At 41.0% G+C, this 21,279-nt stretch overlaps 3 protein-coding genes across 6 annotated transcripts; 2 read left to right on the top strand and 1 right to left on the bottom strand.

Moving 5' to 3' along the window:
• The first annotated feature begins 2,594 nt into the window (after positions 1 to 2,594).
• On the top strand, positions 2,595 to 6,399 carry LOC112267724 (centrosomal protein of 70 kDa-like). The gene is made up of 5 exons (XM_042296646.1): positions 2,595 to 2,740; positions 3,925 to 4,105; positions 4,375 to 4,550; positions 4,685 to 5,232; positions 5,336 to 6,399. The coding sequence occupies exons 1-4, from the start codon at positions 2,595 to 2,597 to the stop codon at positions 4,809 to 4,811; spliced, it is 630 nt and encodes a 209-aa protein (XP_042152580.1). The 3' UTR covers positions 4,812 to 5,232; positions 5,336 to 6,399.
• Positions 6,400 to 7,376: 977 nt separating this feature from the next.
• On the bottom strand, positions 7,377 to 14,358 carry LOC112253960 (septin-10). 4 transcript variants are annotated; one of them, XM_024426111.2, is made up of 11 exons: positions 13,775 to 14,037; positions 13,231 to 13,281; positions 12,916 to 13,030; positions 12,479 to 12,674; positions 12,011 to 12,197; positions 11,155 to 11,316; positions 10,080 to 10,176; positions 9,785 to 9,953; positions 9,502 to 9,634; positions 9,046 to 9,230; positions 7,377 to 8,433 (listed from the first exon to the last, which is right to left on the bottom strand). In XM_024426111.2, exons 1-11 carry the CDS (start codon positions 13,799 to 13,801, stop codon positions 8,418 to 8,420), a joined length of 1,338 nt encoding a protein of 445 aa, XP_024281879.1. In that variant the 5' UTR covers positions 13,802 to 14,037; the 3' UTR covers positions 7,377 to 8,417. The 4 variants fall into 4 exon arrangements, with proteins under 4 accessions (XP_024281879.1, XP_024281878.1, XP_024281882.1 ...); XM_024426110.2 differs by lacking the exons at positions 13,231 to 13,281; positions 13,775 to 14,037 and adding an exon at positions 14,284 to 14,358; XM_024426114.2 differs by lacking the exons at positions 13,231 to 13,281; positions 13,775 to 14,037 and adding an exon at positions 14,083 to 14,101.
• A 695-nt stretch (positions 14,359 to 15,053) lies between these two features.
• LOC112253961 (ankyrin repeat domain-containing protein SOWAHC-like) lies at positions 15,054 to 18,827 on the top strand. The gene has a single exon (XM_024426115.2). It carries the CDS (start codon positions 15,613 to 15,615, stop codon positions 17,356 to 17,358), a length of 1,746 nt encoding a protein of 581 aa, XP_024281883.1. The 5' UTR covers positions 15,054 to 15,612; the 3' UTR covers positions 17,359 to 18,827.
• The last annotated feature ends 2,452 nt before the right edge of the window (positions 18,828 to 21,279 follow it).

Here is a 21,279-nt window from a genome sequence, read left to right as displayed (position 1 = left end):
CATCAGCTGGTGAATGTCTTGTCATTCACCAGCTGCCATCACTGTCAGAGCAGCTCACAGATTACTGCACCTGTACATAGCCCACCTATAATTTAGCCCAAACAACTACCTCTTTCCCAACTGTATTTAATTAATTTATTTATTTAGCTCCTTTGCACCCCATTATTTTTATTTCTACTTTGCACATTCTTCCATTGCAAAACTACCATTCCAGTGTTTTACTTGCTATATTGTATTTACTTTGCCACCATGGCCTTTTTGCCTTTACCTCCCTTCTCACCTCATTTGCTCACATTGTATATAGACTTGTTTATACTGTATTATTGACTGTATGTTTGTTTTACTCCATGTGTAACTCTGTGTCGTTGTATCTGTCGAACTGCTTTGCTTTATCTTGGCCAGGTCGCAATTGTAAATGAGAACTTGTTCTCAACTTGCCTACCTGGTTAAATAAAGGTAAAATAAAAAAATTAAAAAATCACCTCATGTTTCAGCATGATAATACACGGCCTCATTTGTGCACAATAAATTCCTGAAAGCTGAAAATGTCCCAGTTCTTCCAGGGCCTGCATACTCACCAGACATGACACCGATTGAGTTTGTTTGGGATGCTCTGGATATACGTGTACGACAGCATTGTCCAGTTCCCGCCAATCTCCACCAATTCGCACAGCCATTGAAGAGGAGTGGGACAACATTCCATAGACCACAATCAACAGCCTGATCAACTCTATGCGAAGGAGATGTGTCGTGCTGCATGAGGAAAACAGTGGTCACACCAGATACTGACTGGTTTTCTTATATGAACTGTAACTCAGTAAAATCTTTGAAATTGTTGCATGTTGTATTTATATTGTTGATACCATTCCAATAATACTGCTCCAGTCATTACCACAAACCTGTCCTGCCCAATTAAGGTGCCACTAACCTCCTGTACAGACGTTTATCATTTTGAGATAAGGTTATTTTGAGATTTATAGCAGATGGCTTTATTCAACTGAAGCAAGTTTGACATATCGTGGGTCAAGATGCTCATTGCATCTTGCTTTCAATAGTAAAAAGCTCAGTAATCATAATAGCTTTAATTCACAAACTATTCTTTGTCATATTCGACTGCAATAAAATGATATGGAACGTATTTTTAAGGTTGATGTGTTAGGTTACTGGAACTCAGAAACCAAACTCGCCCATGTCTGAGAAAAATCTGTCTTCACCAATCAAAATCCAACATGAACTATCCCCTACGTGTTGCTTTATTTTATTGGTTGAAACCGTCCACAATAAACTACTTTACTTCCGCGCGTTTGGTTTGAAATTTGGGAATTGACATTTTTGGAGAAACCAATCATCACAACAAGCACATACATGGTGCATATGTTATGGCCAAACGTTATTGTAGGAAATCTATCTTTTGTTTTGTGGAACATGCAAAACTTGCCTAACTAGTTAGCAACGTAGATTGCTCGCTAGCTAACAGTAGATAGTTATCTAGGTAGCCTATGTGTTCAACATCACTGCTATCTCAGCTAGCTAGTAAACGAACCTATTTTCACTCCTGCAGGTGGAGAAGAGATGGCACAGGTATTACAACTATGTGTGTTTGTGTGTTGTCATGGTGGTCTAAAAGGGGACCAAGTAATTCGATAACCCCATATAACGTTGACTGGGGGGAGGGTACAGTAGGAGGCTGACACACCGACAGCCTCCTGTCAAATAGAAGATGGAGCAAGAGGAACGCTTGGAATTTCTTTATCTCGTCAGGAACAGACAGGGTAGTGTGTATAGCCTTAAGTGTATAACATACTGAGGAAATGGATAGGGAGAACACAAATGCTGTGTTTCATTCAAGAGACAAGACATACGTGTTTCTGTGGACCTACAGCCAGTTTCAGGTAGATCTCATATTAAACATTGTATGAATTTTTTAAATAATTGGGAACAATCTGCATCATACTGCATCCTTTGTGTGTTGTATTGTAATGAACTGTGTGATGTGGTGGTTTTGCTGTGTGTTTGGACCTATCAGCAGGAGCTGTCAGAGTGGGATGCTGTGAACAGACTCCTCCAGCACTATGGGTTCAAGCCGGTTCACTTTGCTGATCCCGTCGCGAATAAGAACCTTGCAGGTAATGGTTTAGTACGTTTTTGTATCATCTTCTTGCTGTAACATTCTGAACTGGCATATCTTAGCTAAATGTCTTAACTCACTTCTTGGATCATGTTGAACAAGTCTATAAGGAGGAGTGTTAATGCTTTAGATTGCTGAACATTCTACTGTCTGTCTTGTGTTTCTGTGTGTGCAAATAATGAATAATTATTGGCTCTAGGTGTGTATTGTCTCGTCTAAGTTAGCACTCAAACTCCCCCCTCTGTGTGATGAGCCTTTTCCCAAAGGGAAACCATTCGGCGCATGCATTGCTCCTATTCTACTTACTGGCTCTTCTATTTCCAGTAGGCTGCCAGCCAGGGTCTTAATGTTTCTGGCTAGTTTTCTCAATGTTATTTAGTGAGGCAGTGGTCATGGTCCCCAAACAATATAGGTCTATAAGTAAAAAGAACAGGAAAGAAAATGGACAATAAGATATTCTACTTTAATGTGTGTCGTCTTGCTCATAGACTTGGTTCTTCTGGAGAAGAAGTCGGCCTGTGACATCAGGACTATGCTGCGGGCGATGCTTACAGACTCGGAGAGGAGACAGACCTTGATTCAGGAGCTCATCGAGTCCAACAACCAACTTAAGTAAGTAGTTATAAAATGTATATTAATTAGTTATATTTATCATTTTAGACACTCACGTACAGGCAGTACATTGCTTTTCCAGTATGTAGGAAACCTCACTTCTTGAAGACTAATATTTTTTAACCCCCAGTTACTTGATCCTATTTCTAACCTCTCAAAACATTCCTCCATCACACCCATCACCTTATATGATTTATTAGAATAATCTCCATGTCAGAAAGAAATATGTTTTTGGCAGGTCTGTTGTTCATCCATCTACCTAATAATATAGACCCATGATCATGTACCTGCCAGCTGTTGTCACACAATAGTCTTAGTGGACATGAGTAGGAAGCCTAATACAGTGAGACAGAGAGGGGTAAGAGGTAGACATGGGGCCGGCTTACACCAGCTGCTCAGCCAGCAAGTGTTAACCATTGGGGCGTGACAGAGGGAGATCACCTGGCCTGAACATCAATCTATCACCATGTTAAGCCTGTCTGTCAGAGACCCTCTCTTTAGCCTGGAATTCAATCTGATATGGTATTTTTTCCCAAAACATCAGTTCGGATTCCAGGCTACCTCACTTTAGCTTCTCTCCTGGAAAGATAATTGATGGTTTTTGACTATGTTTTTCTAGGCTAGGTTATTGATGTATCTGACGAATCAATATATGATTGAAAGTTGGATTTTATATTTCATAATGCCCAGTTGATCACTTGAATAATTATGTATATTCTCTTAACCATTATTTCCTGCGAAAGATCTTCTGTTTGATATGTACTAATCCCAATTAGTTCAATATGGCCCTCAATTTTTATTATCCAATAAAATAGGAGGGTGGCAGGTAGCTTAGCGGTTAAGAGCGTTGGGCCAGTAACCGAAAAGGCACTGGTTCGAATCCGGAGCTGACTAGGTGAAAAATCTGTCTGTGCCCTTGTGCAAGGCACTTAACCCTAATTGGTCCTGTAAGTCGCTCTGGATAAGAGCGTCTGCAAAATGTTCAAATGTAAATGTAGGATTACATAGGATTTAATAATCCTATCTAGCATTTAGTAAGGGTTAATTGTGTGTCCCAAAGGAGTAGTAGCAATGCTTCGAAGTGTGAAATTTCTGTCTTTGTGTTGCTTTACAATTATCTGTATTGTATCAAAATCCATTAGACCTGCCAGCTTTAAGTAAAGTGTTACCGGTGTTTGTTCCAGAGAGGAGGCTCAGCAGCACGTTAGCCGCGCTGCCCGTCAGTCCCAGAAGGTGACCGAGTTGGAGGGAGTTCTGGACAGGGTGAAGAGGAAGCTGCAGGACCTGGAAGACAGTTACATTGGCAAGGCCATGCAGCAGCACAGCAAAGTGCACCACCTTCAACAGGACAAGAGAGATGCACAGGTAGGTGGTGCCCTGGAAATAGCCAGGGCTGGTTTACAGGCAGACACAGATTAAGTCTAGTCCTGGACTAAAAAGCACTTTCAATTGAGATTCTCTATTCACCATGCTTTTTAGTCCAGGTCAAGGCTTAATCTGTGTCTTGGGAACTGGCCACGAGTTGGACACTAATATTTTTTTCCCGACAGCACATGATATCCCCTGATTATACTGTAACTTTCTTGTTTGTCTTTTCTTGTTGTTGTTTTGTTTGTCTGCTCTGCCGCTGGTAGAAATGGTGCCAGGGCCTGGAGCAGAAGCTGTCTGAGGAGAGAGATGTGGTTTCCCAGCTGCAGAGGAAGCTCTACTTCACTGTGACAGAGGAAGAGAGGCGTTTTGCTAGGCAGAACCAGGTGTTCTGGCAGATCCACAAGAGATCAGCTCGGCCCAACTCACTAGTGGACCAGCAGTAAGATAAACCGCTGCTGTCGTTAAGACCATAGATTAGGATTCATAATACAACATTTTACCCTTGGTTAACTAAATTATTACAGATTTATGGCTAGAAGTTATAGGATTTCAAAGACCTTTCTTTTCCATCAGGGTGTTGGATGTAATTGATATCTATGAGGCCCAAATGGAACAGCCCCAATCACAAAGCTCTCCTGAAGGTGACTTCCTGTACTTTTCTAACATGATAAACACCAGAACTCTTCATGGTTCTGGATGACTTGTCTTGAACAGTGTAACGACTGTTCCTCTTGCCCTTCATTCCATGATCTTAGTTCTGAATCAGGAATGAATTAGGAAGGAAATTCAGCAGTTGAAGCAAGACTTGGAATCTAGACCCACAGTGAAAGAGCTGAAGTCCTACAAAGAACAACTGAGACGCCTGGACAGACTTATTCACCAGAGTAACATGAAGTGGGGAAAAATGACTGTCATTCTTCTTGGATATGACGAGCACCACAGCTTAACCTCCTAGTTAACCCCTTCCTTACCTTAACCTAGAATGCTGCCTGTCCTATCGGTAGTCATATCTCCTTTACCTCCACCCCAGGTCTGTTCAGGAGTTTAAAGAAGAGGGGAGGGCTGCTCTGAGTAACCAGGAGGTGGCGAAGGCAAGGGCCTTGGCTGCCAGACACGAGAAGGTACTCCGTTTATCTCCCCTCGTCTAAAGCGGGAGCGAGTATCAACTCACTTTACATTTTTGATTCAGACTTTGCTGGACTATTTATCTTACCTGACTTTCAGGTTCTGAATGACATCAGAGCGGTTTTGACTACTTCCGGGGCTCCACTGAGGCTCCATAGACCGAGGCCATCAACCAGCCATCCCCTGTCCAACAGGGCCTCAGAGATGGTCGAGTTTGACGAACTCCTCTCCACTCTGGAGATGTGGGCTGACCAACTGGCTTCACTGAAGATGAGAGCTGACTGTCTATAAAGCGCATCAAACATGTATGCAGCCAGGTCCAATAGTCCAGTGTCAACTTGCCCTGTCATTGAAAGCCAGAGTTTAAGAACTCTTCATATCTACAACATCTGTTGTCTGTGATATGTATGGCTAGAATAGGCTTCTTTAATCACGTCTGTTTATCATTGTCTAGAGACCCGAGTCTTTACTTGTCTGTCTCTCTCTGTGTGCTTAGGACTTGCACTGTGCCCTGAGTAAGTTGATGCTGAGACTGTTACCATGGCAGCCAGCAGGCGCTACTAGTCTTATGGAAAGTGTTCGAGTGGAGGACCTTATGCTACTGGTGGACAGTCTGCTAGAGGAGACCAACTCTGGGGAGGATAAGGTTGGTAGTCCTTGCTTACAGCAGTGGCTGGAGTAACCATGGAAACTACATCTCAACTTTAGATGAGGCAAAACATACCTCAGATCATTTCTCATGTACAATGTTTGTGATACAGCGATATTCTCCAATTATTTTTCTTTACAAAAAATGTATGAAAAGTTGTGTATCGGTGAAAGCCGAACTCTATGTGAAACCAACTCTAACCAGTTGCTGAGGAGCCCCACTAGGAACACACTCCAGTCCATGGTGTCCCACTTCCAGAAGCTGTTTGATATAACCTCCCTCAGCGGAGTGTATCCACGTATGAATGAGGTCTACTCCAGGCTTGGGGAGATGACCAACGCTATGAGGAACCTCAGGGACATCCTGGCCCTGGGTAGGACTGTCTGTCTACAACTCATTTGAGCTATTCTACAGCACCATTGGCACATACTGTACTGGTCAATTCATGTTCTCCAGAACATAACACTGAACAAAAATGTAAATGCAACAAAATCATTCAATTGAAATAAATGAATTAGGCCTTAATCTCTGGATTTCACATGACTGGGAATATAGATAAGGTATCTGTGACCACCAGATGCATAACTGCCCATTTTAAGGTGCACCTGTATAATGATCACGCTGTTTAATCAGCTTCTTGATATGCCACACCGGTCAGGTGGATGGATTATCTTGGCAAAGGAGAAATGCTCACTAACAGGGATGTAAACAAATGTGCGCACAAAATTTGAGAGAAATAAGAATTGTGTATGGAACATTTCTGGGATATTTTATTTCAGCTCATGAAACCAACCCTTGACATATTGCGTTTATATTTTTGTTCAGTATACTTGGTTGAGGGATGGAATTCCTTTCCCACTTCTAACAATTTAATTTCAGATGACAAAGCACCCCTTAGTGAGGTGGTAAACCAGGTAGCCAGTCTGGTCAACTCCCCAGAGGCCACGTTCGGCTACGAGCTCCACGTCCTCCTGGGAACCAGTGATATTGACAGGTACAAGCTGCAGAATTTATTTTGTTTTTTTCTGAGTAATGTTGTGTTAATATCATAAAATTTGCCTATTGCCTGGGGTTAAATATGTGTGTTGGTCAGTATTATTTTGAAGGTAAAGGAACATGAGGTGTTCTTCCCTGCATTCTACTTTTTGGTTCAGGAGCTCCTCCAGACTCTAGGTAGGGAAATGTTATTACCATCCAATAATGCATTTGTTTGAAATCGTTTACTGATCATGTGGTTATTAGTACATCTATTTTGGTTGATCTTACAGATGTTGACTGTCTAGTGACCTCAGAACAGGCATGATGTCATCCAAAGTCAACAGCAGCGTAACACCGGTGCTTTGTAATTAACAATGCTTTTATGTTTTGTGTATTTGATTTGGAGTGATTTTATGGCGTTCTACTTTTGATATGTAAATTAACATGAATTAATACCTCTTCCAACAACAAGATCTCAATTCATTAGTACAAGTGAAATAACAACATGACATGTATGAAAAAACACAAGTTTTATTTTTTAGTGATATAAACCCTTCTTTCTCCACACCTAAGAACAAACCTCAGTTCATATGAGAGTTAAGAAAAAAGCTGTGGACAAAAATATTGCAGGTAAGAGTTATTTTCAAAGCTATCCATTCTGAGAGGGGGGAAGTTTGGTAATTATCATTCCACACGCACGACGGTTCTTTACAAAGTCAAAACCACTTGACCTAGTGTTCCATTTAGATTGATCATTGAGCAACAAAAAAAACATGGTTTCACTCTTCAAAAATGAATTCCCATGTCAGCAGCTGCTTCATTCTTTAGCATTTGAATAAAATACTAGTAAGGCACATAAAAATGCATAAAATAAGTGTTTTTAAAAAGTCATATCAATAATACCTCAGTAATTGGAATGTAACACGTGCGGTGGGTATAACTTAGCTCTGGTCCAGGTCGTTGGCACGCGTTCCTCCACTAATGTAACATGAGGTGAGGAACGTGTACTAATGTCCTGGATCAGAGCTAGGTATTTCTAAACATGGAATCCATCCAGAAACCCACGAGTCTACAATAATAATGCATGGAATAAATATCAAGCTATATAAAACACACACTACTGGTGAATAGCATATTTAAAAGACATGCAAATATATATTCTGCTATCTGCAGAATTAAGTGAAGGTTTACAAAACATTATCTGATATCACATTTAAAGTGAATACTCAAGACAACCCGGTAAGAAAACGAATTCCGAGATTGGATAATTAAATACATCTTGAATGTCAAACAATTTGTATTTCTGTTTGGTGTAAAGTACAGTATTTTCAAAGGATGACCTTGATCATTTGGCGCCCTCTAGCTGTAGAAGTGAAAAGTAATACAAAAGGGTTACCAGTCTTAAAGAGCCTTCTCAAATACTCTGGCTGGAATTTAACTAACATTTGTGATTTGACTAATAAGGCACACAACGACGACTATCGGTGAATGTATTCCATTTTGTATTTATTTGTCTTCTGACTGATGTGAGGGGGTCTTTGTCCATTTATTTCTTCACATGAACCCAGAGCTAAAGGAGACCCAACGAGAAAGAGGAAATATAAAATCACTCAATTGGCAAAATGTGTCAACACATCTACACTCCTTAACTAAGCTTTCCTATCAACTGTCAAATCAATAGTTTCCTCTTATCTAAAAACACAAACTGACATTTTCTTTATACCCTATGTCCCTCACTGACTTCACAGGTTTCTGAAGCAACAGTTGTGGTTTTGGTTAGTAGCCTCGTCACAAGTCAAGTTAACATCCTTAGCTTCCATTTCTGGACTCCTGTCAATCAGAAATGCAATCACACTGATTAACTAAAATGGCTGTATAACGCCTGCAGTCCACACACAAAATATATAATTCTGGTGTACATTCATTTTTGTTACTCTGCAAATGCATCATGAAATTGAGAGGGGAAATAAAGTTTGAATAGGGGAAATAAGTTATGATTGAATGTGATTGACAATGTGTAATAGAGCTTTGAGCTGTCCCAAATCATTTCAGGAATAAACATCTTGAAGGGAATTAAACAGCCGTCCTGAAAAATATTTTACAATATCATACTTCTTGCGGTCTTTGTTCTTTTTGCAACCATTTAGGCCTGTGTGATTAAGTATCAAAACTTGTATCTTACTTTTTACGGTCTTTGTCCTTCTTGAGGTTGGCGTTAGTGTTGAAGGACTGGCCTTGGAGCAGCTCGGCAGCTGCTTTCTTCTTGCTGAAGGTGTTGATCTCGTCCTCCAGAGACCTTCTCTTCTCATCCAGCTTGCTCTTCTCCTCCGAGTGCAGTCTCTTCAGCTGCTCAAACTTACCTTGCAACTGAGGGAAAACGTCAAACGTCAGTGTTTTTAATACCTCGAATTTCTAGTGCTTTTCTAAAACCCAAAGACACTTCTCACATGGATCTCTTCAATCAAAAATACATTAATTTATTATGAAAGATCATTGAAGATGGTTTTTCTGTGATGACTTCCACTACATTTTTTTGTTACAAATCATGAGTCTGAAAGCCACGTCTAGGCCTATATGTCTCTTGCTGACCTGTATAGCATGCTGTCACAGTAGGACACTGTGTGTGTGTGTTCAGTACCTCTCGCTCGGCTTCCTTCAGCTCAGTCTCCTTTTCCTTGACTCTCTGGACAAACATCTGCCTCATCTCCTCCTCTCTCCGCTGCAAGTCTCCAAGGAACTCATGACGCTTGGCTTCATAGGTCTCCTGCAGGCTGCAGACACAATTTAATACAAATATACAGCCTCCTCTCGCTGTATAATGTTAAATGTTTTTTTCACAGACCTTTTCAATCTATGCAGCTTATCTAGTTATCACAGGCCCAAAATGATAACTGTACACGCACACACTGCTCTCTCTGTACCTGACTGGCTTGCTCTCTGGGTTTGTGTCCGTGAATCCCATCTCCTCCAGTTTGCAGCGGCGGTAGAGCTCGTAGTGGCGCGTGTGGGTCTGCTCCCTCAGGTCCTCCATGTTCACACAGATCAGCATCTCCCTCAGCTTCACAAAGTCACAGTGATTCTCATTCTCCACTGAAACAAGGACAGGCAGACATACCTTTACCCCCCTGGCATTTGTACTACAGAGCCATAGACACTTCACTTCATAGAAAGAACGCTGTAAGCCTGAAGCCTACATGGTCAAACAGGTTTACCTACCTTGCACCACACCCCAGGGATACTGCCGAGCTTTGACCATTTTATTTCCAATCTTCACCTCCTCTGAGCTCCCCACAACAGCAAAAGGCAGGATACCCTGACATTAGCAAATAGATCATAGGCATAGAAGACACTGAGTACATTTACATGCACACTCAATATTAAACAGATTTCGGCAGTAGGATAAGTATGGCATCAGTCATGTAAACACTGCACTCTGCATATCTTAATCGGAGTACGGTCAAAATTGAAGCATACGATAGGGTTGGGCGGTATATTCTAATTTACTATATACACCGGTATTGATGGATGGACTGTTTACTTTCTTCTATAACGTTATTTCAATGTTTGGTTTGTTAAATGTGATATGCGACTCGTCACTCTCCCTCCCTCTCATCAATATGTTGATGATAACGATGCTGCTTTCCACTTTGCTTCTTAATATTAATCAAAATAAAACAATTGAATTTGTCACATCCACAAGCGTTCTATAATGACAACTATTAGTCTGTATATATTACTGTCTGCAAATGTTTTTATTGTTAGCCACTGGCTAGCTAATAAATGTACTGAGTCAGAGAAAACATAGCTAGCTAATACACCCCGATACCAGTACTGTGGTAGGCCTAAATCAGCATGTAGTTTGTGCAACAGTATCTTCTAAATCAGAGAGGAATAGGTGAGGTATGAATAAGTTATCTGCGCATGTGCTAGCACCAGCCAAGTGAGTTTGGGGGAAAAAATGAAAGTAGGAATATTTGAAGTAGTTCTCATACAAACTTTAGAAGTCCGAACTCTTTTGGGGGGAAAAAAAAACACGTCACTGTCGTGGAACATTTATTTTTATTGCATATTTTCTGTATTGATCAAAGTCCTATCAGGTAGTCCATTAGGGAAATTGTTCTTCTTGCAAAGCATGTAAATGTTTTCATCAAACTATCCACAATAATCGTGTTACTGTGTGCATGTAGCCATACTCACAGAGGTGCACTGTCTAGCAGTCAAATTCACCACTGTGAGGAATGGAATTGGGCAGAGATCCTGAAAGATACCAAGGGAGTGTTCTACAACTCACATTCATGGCAGTGTTGATCTTGGAGACTGTCTCGTCGTCAGTAGGGAACTGGTAGATCTGGACACCGTTACTGACCAACTCACTCATGATCTTGATCTTAAACTTGTGGAGCTCGCTCTTGGAGATGGTGTCTGCTTTGGCGATGACAGGAATGATGTTGACCTACAAAAAGTACAGTTTGTCTTATAAATAATACATTTTCTTTCTGAATTGACATTCCCTCAAGAATCAAACAGGACATCATATTCATATTACAAGTAGAAACAAATTCCCTTTTGTGAAAGAACAGTACTGTAGAACACGACTATGGGGCTCCCGAGTGGCGTAGCGGTCTAAGGCACTGCATCTCAGTGCTATAGCCATCCCTACAGACCCAGGTTCGATAACAGGCTGTATCACAACCGGCCGTGATTGGGAGTCCCATAGGGAGGCGCTCAATTGGCCCAGCGTCGTTAGGGTTTGCCCGGGGTAGACTGTCAAGAATTAGTTTAACTAGACAAGTCAGTTAACAACAAAGGTTAAAAAAAATACATACAACTAAAGCACAGTCAGGACAGACTTCTGTGATTGCCCAATGTCAACATTATGCTCTGTCCGACTTATTCAGTCCTGCCACACTAACACAGTAATTACTCATCATGCAAATCCCAGTTTTTACCAACCGCCATGACACTTCCTAAACTGCCCAAATACTCCATAACACTAAATAAAATTCAAAACGGAATTATACATTTAAACACAACAATTATGAAAAAGTTTATATTTATTGACTAATGCTGTATAAATGTGCCAGAAACAAAATCAAAAGAGAGAAAAAATGCAATAGTGACAGCTTCTTTTAGTTTTAGGCCCTCACCTTGCTGTCCAGTTTCTTCATGGTGACCAGGTCTAGGGACTTGAGAGAGTGTCCTGAAGGGGCGATGAAGTAGAGACAGGCATGGATACGGGAGTCGTGGTAGTTGTGAAGGGACCGCTTGATCTTCAACTCCTCCTGTAGATACGACTCGAACTGGGTGTCAATGTAGTCCACAACATGCTGGTAGCTGCCAATGGAAACATTCAGAGAGGACATTCCATCAGAAGTTGTGTAGCATATGTGGTAAAACAAGTGATTTGTGGTGGATAGAAAGACATAATAATGTGCTTTGTTTTGTCATTCAGCATCAGGGTCATATTCATTCGGGCATAGGCTACCGTAGCAAAACGTTTGAAACGGAACACTAAAACAAGGGTTTCTTAATTAAGTTATTGGACAAGTTCAGGTAGGCTGTTAGGTTTGGTGCCTAATGAATACGACCCAGGTATATGACTGCACTTCTCTCACCTCTCCTGCTTGTTCATCTGGTCCCCAAAGCCCACTGTGTTGACGATGGTCAGCTTGAGTCGCACGTTGCTCTCCTGCAGGTCATAGGTCTGCGCTCGCAGCTTCACCTTGGGCTCGAAGTGAGACGACTCAAAGTTCTCAAAGTTAGTGTTGAACAGTGTGTCCATTAGGGTGGATTTGCCAATACCAGTTTCGCCTGCATAGTGAGGGAAATATTGTTTGCTAATCTTAGTGATAACATTGCTTTGGGGAAGAAAAAAAAAAGAAAAAAAAACATTTTAGAGAGTTCCAAAGACATTGAGGATTCTGGGCATAAGTCCAGAATAAATTTTAGAAATGAATTTAGAGGAAATGGGCCAACATTTTTTTTCCCCATCTAAAAAAGGGATACTGGTCTGCTGGCTGAACTTTTAATGTAACATCACAACGATACTCACCAATACAGAGGATATTGAAGCAGAAACCTTGACATGTTGATTTGTTGACCAGCTGGTGAGGTAGGCTGTCAAAGCCAACATGGCCAGACAAGGACAGGGGCCGGGCATTTTTGTCCTGTTATAGGGAGACATAGCCTAACATTAGGCCAACTCAGTATATGATTATATCTGACTGTCTACAGCTTGAACTGGTTAACTAGGTACATAATCTTATATTCCTATGTTTTCATTGTATGTACACTACTTACCCATACAAGGCTAAATGTGTCTACAGTAAACACAAACATTTATCTATTTCTATGAATGACACCCTACCTGACCTGTACCTTTCTTTACTGACACAGATTGTGGATAGACCTGGAAAGGCTGGAGATAGATGGCAGATCAGTTTAAGCAGCATACATTTGACTAGATTTTGTAGCTAGCACACAAAGTTAACTTTCACTGGCTGCCACATCGGCAAACTAACCCATGCGTTGGCAAACTAGCTAGACAGATCATGGCTAATTGTGGTCTATGTGTATTTCATATATTCATTCTTGCTCAAAGGGCGTAAACAAGCTCCGGCAGTAAAACCCTACTTTTTAGAAACTCTGGTTGGAGCTACGCTGTTAGCCACATAGCTAGCTGGATAGTGAAAAAGTTACTGAATCAGTTCCAGGTCGTCTTATTGCAATCCTGCTGTGCAGTCGGTCAGATCTCACAACGCCAAGATAAGTTTTTACCTTTCAGGATTACGCAGCGCGACAGCAGTAAAGACGACCTGGAACATAATCATGCTAACTAGCAAGCTAAAGGTGCCGTAAGTTTTACAACTGTAAATATACATTATTTAGCGATTAAATTAAACAACAATTACCCCCTGAGCAATATCCGACGTAGTCATCTCGGAATACAGGAGCTAATAGCTACAAATACTAGCAAGTTGTAAAGAAAATAGCCTCAACTAAAAACTTTGAAAAATCGACTACCTACGTAGCCATGAAAGGAATGTAGGCTTGCAAACTTTTTCCATGGCTGGGGATAGACGACTGACAGTTTGTGTTTAACAATATAAACGATATCTCTTACAAACATATGAGGTACTACATGTTCTGATTTTGTGATATGTATTTATCAAATTCTGAGTACATAGTAGTTATTTTGAACTGCAAGATTGTTTGTTACCATATAGCGACCCCCATAGAATGAATGGTATAAACCAATTTTCCGGAAATTCGTGGGACATACATAGTGTGAAACTAAGTAGACATTTTGGTTTTTTTGCGCGACTTTGACTGAAGGGCCTTCAATTTAGATTCCAAAATGGCGTTTCATGGGTCAGAGTTTCCCAACGTAGTGGTTGCTAAGAGGCGTGGACAGAGATACCTTTGAGGAGATGGAAAACGTCATTGGAATCGTATAACGTTCATTGTGTACGTTGCCCATGTTTCGACTATGGGCCGCGCGGTGCATTCCTGGGATTCTGGGACAAACAGTGACTGTGCGCTAAACTCAAAAACACAACATTAGCATGAATTTAGTGAACAATAAGTATTTTCCGATATGTGAGCATTAACTTGTTCTCTGAAATATCGTAAAGCTTTGGAATCGTGACATTACGTACTTTTAAGGAACATAGGCAGGTTTCTCAAATCACCCTGATTTTGTGAAGGGATTTATGAGAAGATTAGTTTGCAACCACGTAATGCCGCATGACAAGTGAACGCGGTCGTTTGACAGTCTGCTGTTGGGGCGTTATGCCGCGTTCAAGACAACTGGGAACTCGGAAATATCCGACTGACTTAAACGCTTTCAAAGCAACTGGGAACTCGAGGGAAAAAACAAGCTCCGACTGGGAAAATTGATCTGAGCAGCCATCGAACTCGGAATTCCAACTCTGTCTCGAGCTCTGACTTTCCGACCTTAAGATCACTGACTTCATGATTTGAGGTGGCAGGTAGCCTTGTGGTTAGAGCCTTTGGGCCAGTAACCGAAAGGTTGCTAGATCGAATCCCCGAGCTGACAATGTAAAAATCTGTCATTCTGCCCCTGTACAGGGCAGTTAACCCACTGTTCCTAGGCCGTCATTGTAAATAAGAATATGTTCTTAGCTGACTTGCCTATATAAATAAAAAAACAATTTGATCGCATATTTTTCTGAGTTCCCATGTGTCTTGAAGGCTGCATTATACCACAGAACAATGGGACAGATATTAAACCGGATGTATAAAATTCTCTAACGAAAATATGCAAATATATGCTACCTCCTCACATGTTCTTCCCACCATGATTCATTTTCTCCCATTGGAAACGACAGGCTCTGGTCTATCTTGGGTTAGTGATACGTTCCTACATTCATTGCCCAACATGATTCCTATCTCCTCCTCTCTCTAACATCTCTGGGGTGGATCGCTGTGCCCGTATAAATAAAACGGATAGACAGGTCTGCTTGCAAAAGAGGGTCCTTCCCGACTCAACTCTGGGTGGGGTGACGGTTCTATTAATTTATATTCTGTATCAAAGAAGCACAACAACGTCTGTGAGGATGATGTGATGGGACAACACCAACCAGGGCAGGTGAAAACCGTAAATGTACGGGCTGATTCAACTACAGCTAATTTATAAACATATAAAAGGGAAGATCATTTTTAGATATATTAGTGGTTTGCCGAAGGCTACTTGTATGTATTTGTTTTAACCAGCTAATCTAACGTAATGGCGACCGAGTGCACTCAAGAAGCGGTCGTACAATTTCTGACCGAGCGAGGAGGGAGAGTGAAAAAACAGGAATTCATTGACTATTTCAAAGCTGTTTTCCCGGAAGACCCTGACCAGAAAGCAATTGTTCGGGAGAAATTCAAGGGATACGTGGACAACGTCGCATTTGTAAAGTTGGAGAATGGAGTGAAATGTGTTTGTTTAAAAAACAAGTATCGAGTGGAAAAAGACAGCGCGTGCAATGGCAACGAAACAGGCACCTTTTTGGAACAAGATAGCAGCACCCCTGTCCTATCAAAATCATATAAGAACTTGATAGAAGATTGTGCACCACAACTGCATCTGTCAGCATCTTCTGCTGGGGGTGTGCGCTCTTGTGAAACCACTGCAAACGAGGAGGCACAACAAGAAATTTCACCTGGCTCGGGTTACGGAACTGACAATGCCGCAGGAGTGAGACCGCCTGACATTTCAGGAATTATATTGGAAGGTAACATTTTAGAAAGAGCTGCGTCAACAAGGTCTGTAGTTCAGAATAATAGTTTACCAGACATTATGGGAAATGCGTTAGGCCTTGGTGGCAATGGAGAGCAGAAATTGACCAAGGAGGACCTTCAGACATTGCAACCGCACGACATACCGCAAATTGCAGTGATTGAGACGTCACCTTTACCTACAGCCGCGGATGGCTCTATGTTCCACTTACCCGGACGTCAATTCCCAACTAATGCACAGGACAGCCTGCAGTCCAGTCACCCTTCATCAGAGGACGGGGCAGACGAAGGCCATAATTATGATTCGCTACTAAGCAAATCGGGGAGTGACAGCAACACACCTAAAAGTAGCCATAACAACTTTATTGAGCTCATGATGAACAGCTCCCCCCAGGTGCGACGCAGCATGGTGTTGAGGAACTCCGTCTACCTGTCTACAAAGTACAGGGACTGTGCCCGGAGCGACAGTGACTCTGCCTCTGTGGTTTCTTCTACTACAGACGAAGACAGAGCTTCAGTCACTCTGGACCCGTTGGAACACGAATGGATGATGTGTGCATCCGACGGCCAATGGGAGAGTCTCCACCGCCTCCTTTCCTGTGAACCGAACCTTGCCATGAAGAAAGATTTTGTGACTGGGTTCACCTGCCTGCACTGGGCTGCCAAGCAAGGCAAACAAGAACTGCTGGCACTTATCGTGAACTTTGCCAAAAAACACAAGGTACCCATCAACATCAATGCCCGGTCAAGTGCCGGCTACACACCACTACATCTAGCAGCAATGCACAACCATGTTGAAGTGGTGAAGTTACTGGTAGGAGCCTATGACGCAGACGTAGAGGCCAGAGATTACAATGGGAAAAGGGCGTGTCAGTATCTTACGAACAGTGTGGCTGTTGATATCCGTGACATCATCGGGGCGGGTAGTGGCGCTGACTCGGACTCAGAGAACACAGACGATGGGGGGCATTGGCGGTTGTCTAAAGTTCTCCAGTCTAATCTGATGCCCCTCAAACTGCACAATCACAGTGAGGAGGACACAGGTGATGGAGCAGGGCAGGCCAGACAGAAACCCTTGCGAAGGAAATCATCCCTTAGCAAGATGAGGCCCAAACTTCAGAAGATCCGCTTCAGATCTTCGCAGATAGTTCACAGCACTTCGTTCCCAGCACACTGTGAGACAGAGGAGCTTAACGGGTCCAGGAAAAGCTCATTTAAATCCAGACCCATGTCAAATCTGTTTGGCTGAAGAATAGCCTCTAAGTACACTCGACAAAGAGCAAATCAACTACTACAGTGCAGAATGACTGACACAATGCAGTATAGTCTGATGTTACAAGTTTTTTTTTTTTTGTGGCATAGGCCAAGTCTGGTGTTACACATACTTAAGGGTTTTTACCCCAGGCATTATATGAATATGCTGAACTAACAGAGTACGGTATTACATGATCTATTGAGTAACTGGCCAGATTGCTACCCCTGGTTAGGCTAAATATTTCTGTCTTAATCCTCTTATCATGCCGAAGTAGCCAAGGAGGTTTTACAGTTCGTCTGCTTTAACCCTTAACGTACATGATAAGCTGCCTGCAACCAACTGGGCAAAGATGTCAGTTCAATGTCTAGTTTTGATTTACATTTCGTTGAGTTTTTAACTAATGTGAATTCAATGTGAAATCGACAAAAAATGTTATTGGATTTGGGTTAGAATTTGGGTGATTTTAAAAATATATTTTTTTAAATATGAAATTATCTTCCATTGAAGATCAGAACCAAGGAGATCAGAACCAAGGAGATCAGAACCAAGGAGATCAGAACCAAAAATACTTTTTTTCATATCCAATCAGTTTCCCACGTTGATTTGACGTCTTCATATTACATTTTTTGGGGTTGAAATGGCATGGAAACAAGGTTGACTCAACCTGTTTTTGCCAAGTGGGAAGTGTTTAAACTTCCAAGTTATTTGACCACATGGTAGAAACGATGTAATTGATTTCACAATGCTTGGGAGCAATTCTATCTTATTACTGTCAGACTGTTAGTGATGCTATGAATTTATTCTCCCTATTTAAGTTGCTTTAAGCACTTTGATTTGAAACCGTTATTGATCCAGCTTTCCTGAGGTGGATGCCATTCAGTCCGGCTGAAAGACCTGAGATGGGGAATTTACTTCCTCTTTGTTTTCAAGTGGAGGATTGGAGGCCAATGAAAAGGCCTCTGGTCCTTTAAGTCTGTAATCGGGATCAGTAGAGGAGCCTTCTGTGTCACAAGGTCCGCTTTTTGTTGAGCGTATGGTAGGCCTGCGGTGTGTAGTGCTATGATGAAAGATCAGGTTTCATAACTATTCACAGTCCACCTTGAATTATGCTATGCAGTTATACTCACTTTATGACCCTCTGATCATAGCTCCTTATTATGAGTTGTCTAAGGCTGCAGTTGTCTGGTGTTAAGTTGTAGGCTACCCTCTGATCTGTTATGCACCAGTGGTTTTCTATCAACAGGCTCCAGCTTGCTGACCCAGGAGAGCCTCTACACACAATAATAAGAATGTGAAAACATGTTTTTAGAAATGTTTGCAAATATATTGAAAATTAAATGCATAAATATCTCAATGACAAAAGTATTCACACCCCTGGGTCAATACTTTGTAGAAGCACCTTTGGATGCGTTTACAGCTGTGAGTCTTTCTGGATAAATCTCTAAAGAGCTTTCCACACCTGGATTGTGCAACATTTGCCATTTATTATTTTCTAAATTATTCAAGCTCTGTTCAAATTGGTTGTTGATCATTGCTAGACAACCATTTTCAGGTCTTGCCATAGTTTTTCAAGTAGATTTAAGTCAAAACTGTAACTCGGCCACTCTGGATCATTCACTGTCATCTTGGTAAGCAACTCCAGGTTAGATTTGGCCTTGTGCTCAAGTTTTTTAAAAAACCTTTATTTAACTAGGCAAGTCAGTTAAGAACAAATTCTTATTTTCAATGACGGCCTAGGAACAGTGGGTTAACTGCCTGTTCAGGGGCAGAACGACAGATTTGAACCTTGCCAGCTCGGGGGTTTGAACTTGCAACCTTTCTGTGAAGGGCTATAAGGGAACCTATTGGTAGATGCGTAAAAATAAAACAGCAGACATTGAATATCCCTTTGAGCATGGTGAAGTTATTAATTACACTTTGGATGGGGTATCAATACCTCCAGTCGCTACAAAGATACAGGCGCCCTTCCTTACTCAGTTGCCGGAGAGGAAGGAAACCGCTCAGGGATTACGCCATGAGGCCAATGGTGAATTTAAAATGGTTAAAGAGTTGGTAGGAGAAAACTGAGCACGGATCAACAACATTGTAGTTACTCCACAATACTAACCTAATTGATAGTCTGAAAAGGAAGCCTGTACAGAATAAAAATGATTCCAAAACATGCATCCTGTTTATAACAAGGTACTAAAGTAATACTGCAAAGAAAATGGCTAAGCAATTAACATTTTGTCCTGAATACAAAGTGTTATTGGATTTGCCTGAAACATTACTGAGTACCACTCTCCATATTTTCAAGCATAGCATCTCAGTGCTAGAGGCGTCACTACAGACCCTGGTTCGTTTCCAGGCTGTTTCACAACCGGCCGTGATTAGAAGTCCCATTGGGCGGCGCACAATTGGCCCAGCGTCATCCGGGTTAGGGTTTGGCCTTCATTGTAAATAAGAATTTGTTCTTAACTGACTTACCTAGTTAAATAAAGGTAAAATAAAATAAATAGCCATGGGAAGTAAAGGTGCTGCAGCACCCCCTGAAAAAAATCAGAATAAAATGTTTAAATAATAATTAAAAAATTGAAGAAAAATGTATTCTTCACAGAAGTGCACTGGGTCTTTAATAGTCCTATATTCTCAGACTGATATAGCCTTCTCCAGTGCAGGCAACAATTTGTTTTTGTGCAATGTTGCACTGAATTGTTAACACTTTATTTTTACTCTGCACTTTTGTTTTTTGCTAATATAACTGGAGTGTATATTTTCACATATTTAACAAATCATTGTCTCACATGTACTAGTCTAATTGTTTGTCTAGATTAGATTTAAGGCATAGTACTTATGGCATTGACTGTTTTTGGGGAATATGTTTTCTCAGTCAATGGTTTTTATCACTGAATAGCCTACAATAATGCTACATAGTTTACATCTGATTTTGCTACTTGATTTTATTGTACAGTTTTGTAGTCTTGCCAAATTAGCTCTTACCTTTTTTATTCTGCAATTTCTTTGTTTTTAAATCAACCACCTGCTGCTAATTATGATATTCAAAGGGCTGGAACCGAATTTCTCTTGTCTGTCTGTACATTACATTATATTATTTTATAGCCCTCTTTTCGATTATCAAACAAAAGAATGTTAACCTATAAAACGATTGTGAGGTGTCAAGATTTTGTATCTATGTTCAATACTCTGTCTTCAATAATGTATGCAAAGCTAAAGATTGTGTAGTTTGCATTTTTATCATTTGGAAACTGGGAAATAGCTGTGCAGCAACACTCCACATCCAACCTGACAGAGCTTGACAGGATTTTCAGAGAAGAATGGGAGAAACTCCCCAAATAGAGGTGTGGCAAGCTTGTGGCGTCATACCCAAGAAGACTCCAGGCTGACAAAGGCGCTTCAACAAAGTACTGAGTAATAGCATAAATGTGCTATTTCAGTTTTTTATTTGTAATAGTTTTGCAAACATTTCTAAAAACCTGTTTTTTGCTTTGTCATTATGGGGAATTGTGCGTAGTTTGATGAGGGGAAAACTATTTAATTCATTTTAGAATAAGTCTAATGAACAAAATGTGGAAAAAGTCTAGGTGTCTGAATGCACTTTTTTATTTATCTATATATACTACCGTTCTAAAGTTTGGGGTCACTTAGAAATGTCTGTTTTTGAAAGAAACACTTTTTGTCCATTAAAATACAGTGTAGACATTGTTAATGTTGTAAATGACTATTGTAGCTGGAAAGGGCTGATTTTTTTTAATGGAACATCTACATAGGTGCACAGAGGCCCATTATCAGCAACCATCACTCCTGTGTTCCAATGGCACGTTGTGTAAGCTAATCCAAGTTTATAATTTTAAAAGGCTAATTGATCATTAGAAAACCCTTTTTTAATTATGTTGGCCTGTATTGGAAACGGTTGTT

The sequence above is a fragment of the Oncorhynchus tshawytscha genome, linkage group LG14, assembly GCF_018296145.1.
Source record: "Oncorhynchus tshawytscha isolate Ot180627B linkage group LG14, Otsh_v2.0, whole genome shotgun sequence".
Taxonomy (NCBI): domain Eukaryota; kingdom Metazoa; phylum Chordata; class Actinopteri; order Salmoniformes; family Salmonidae; genus Oncorhynchus; species Oncorhynchus tshawytscha.
This window is presented reverse-complemented; position numbering and strand designations above follow the sequence as displayed.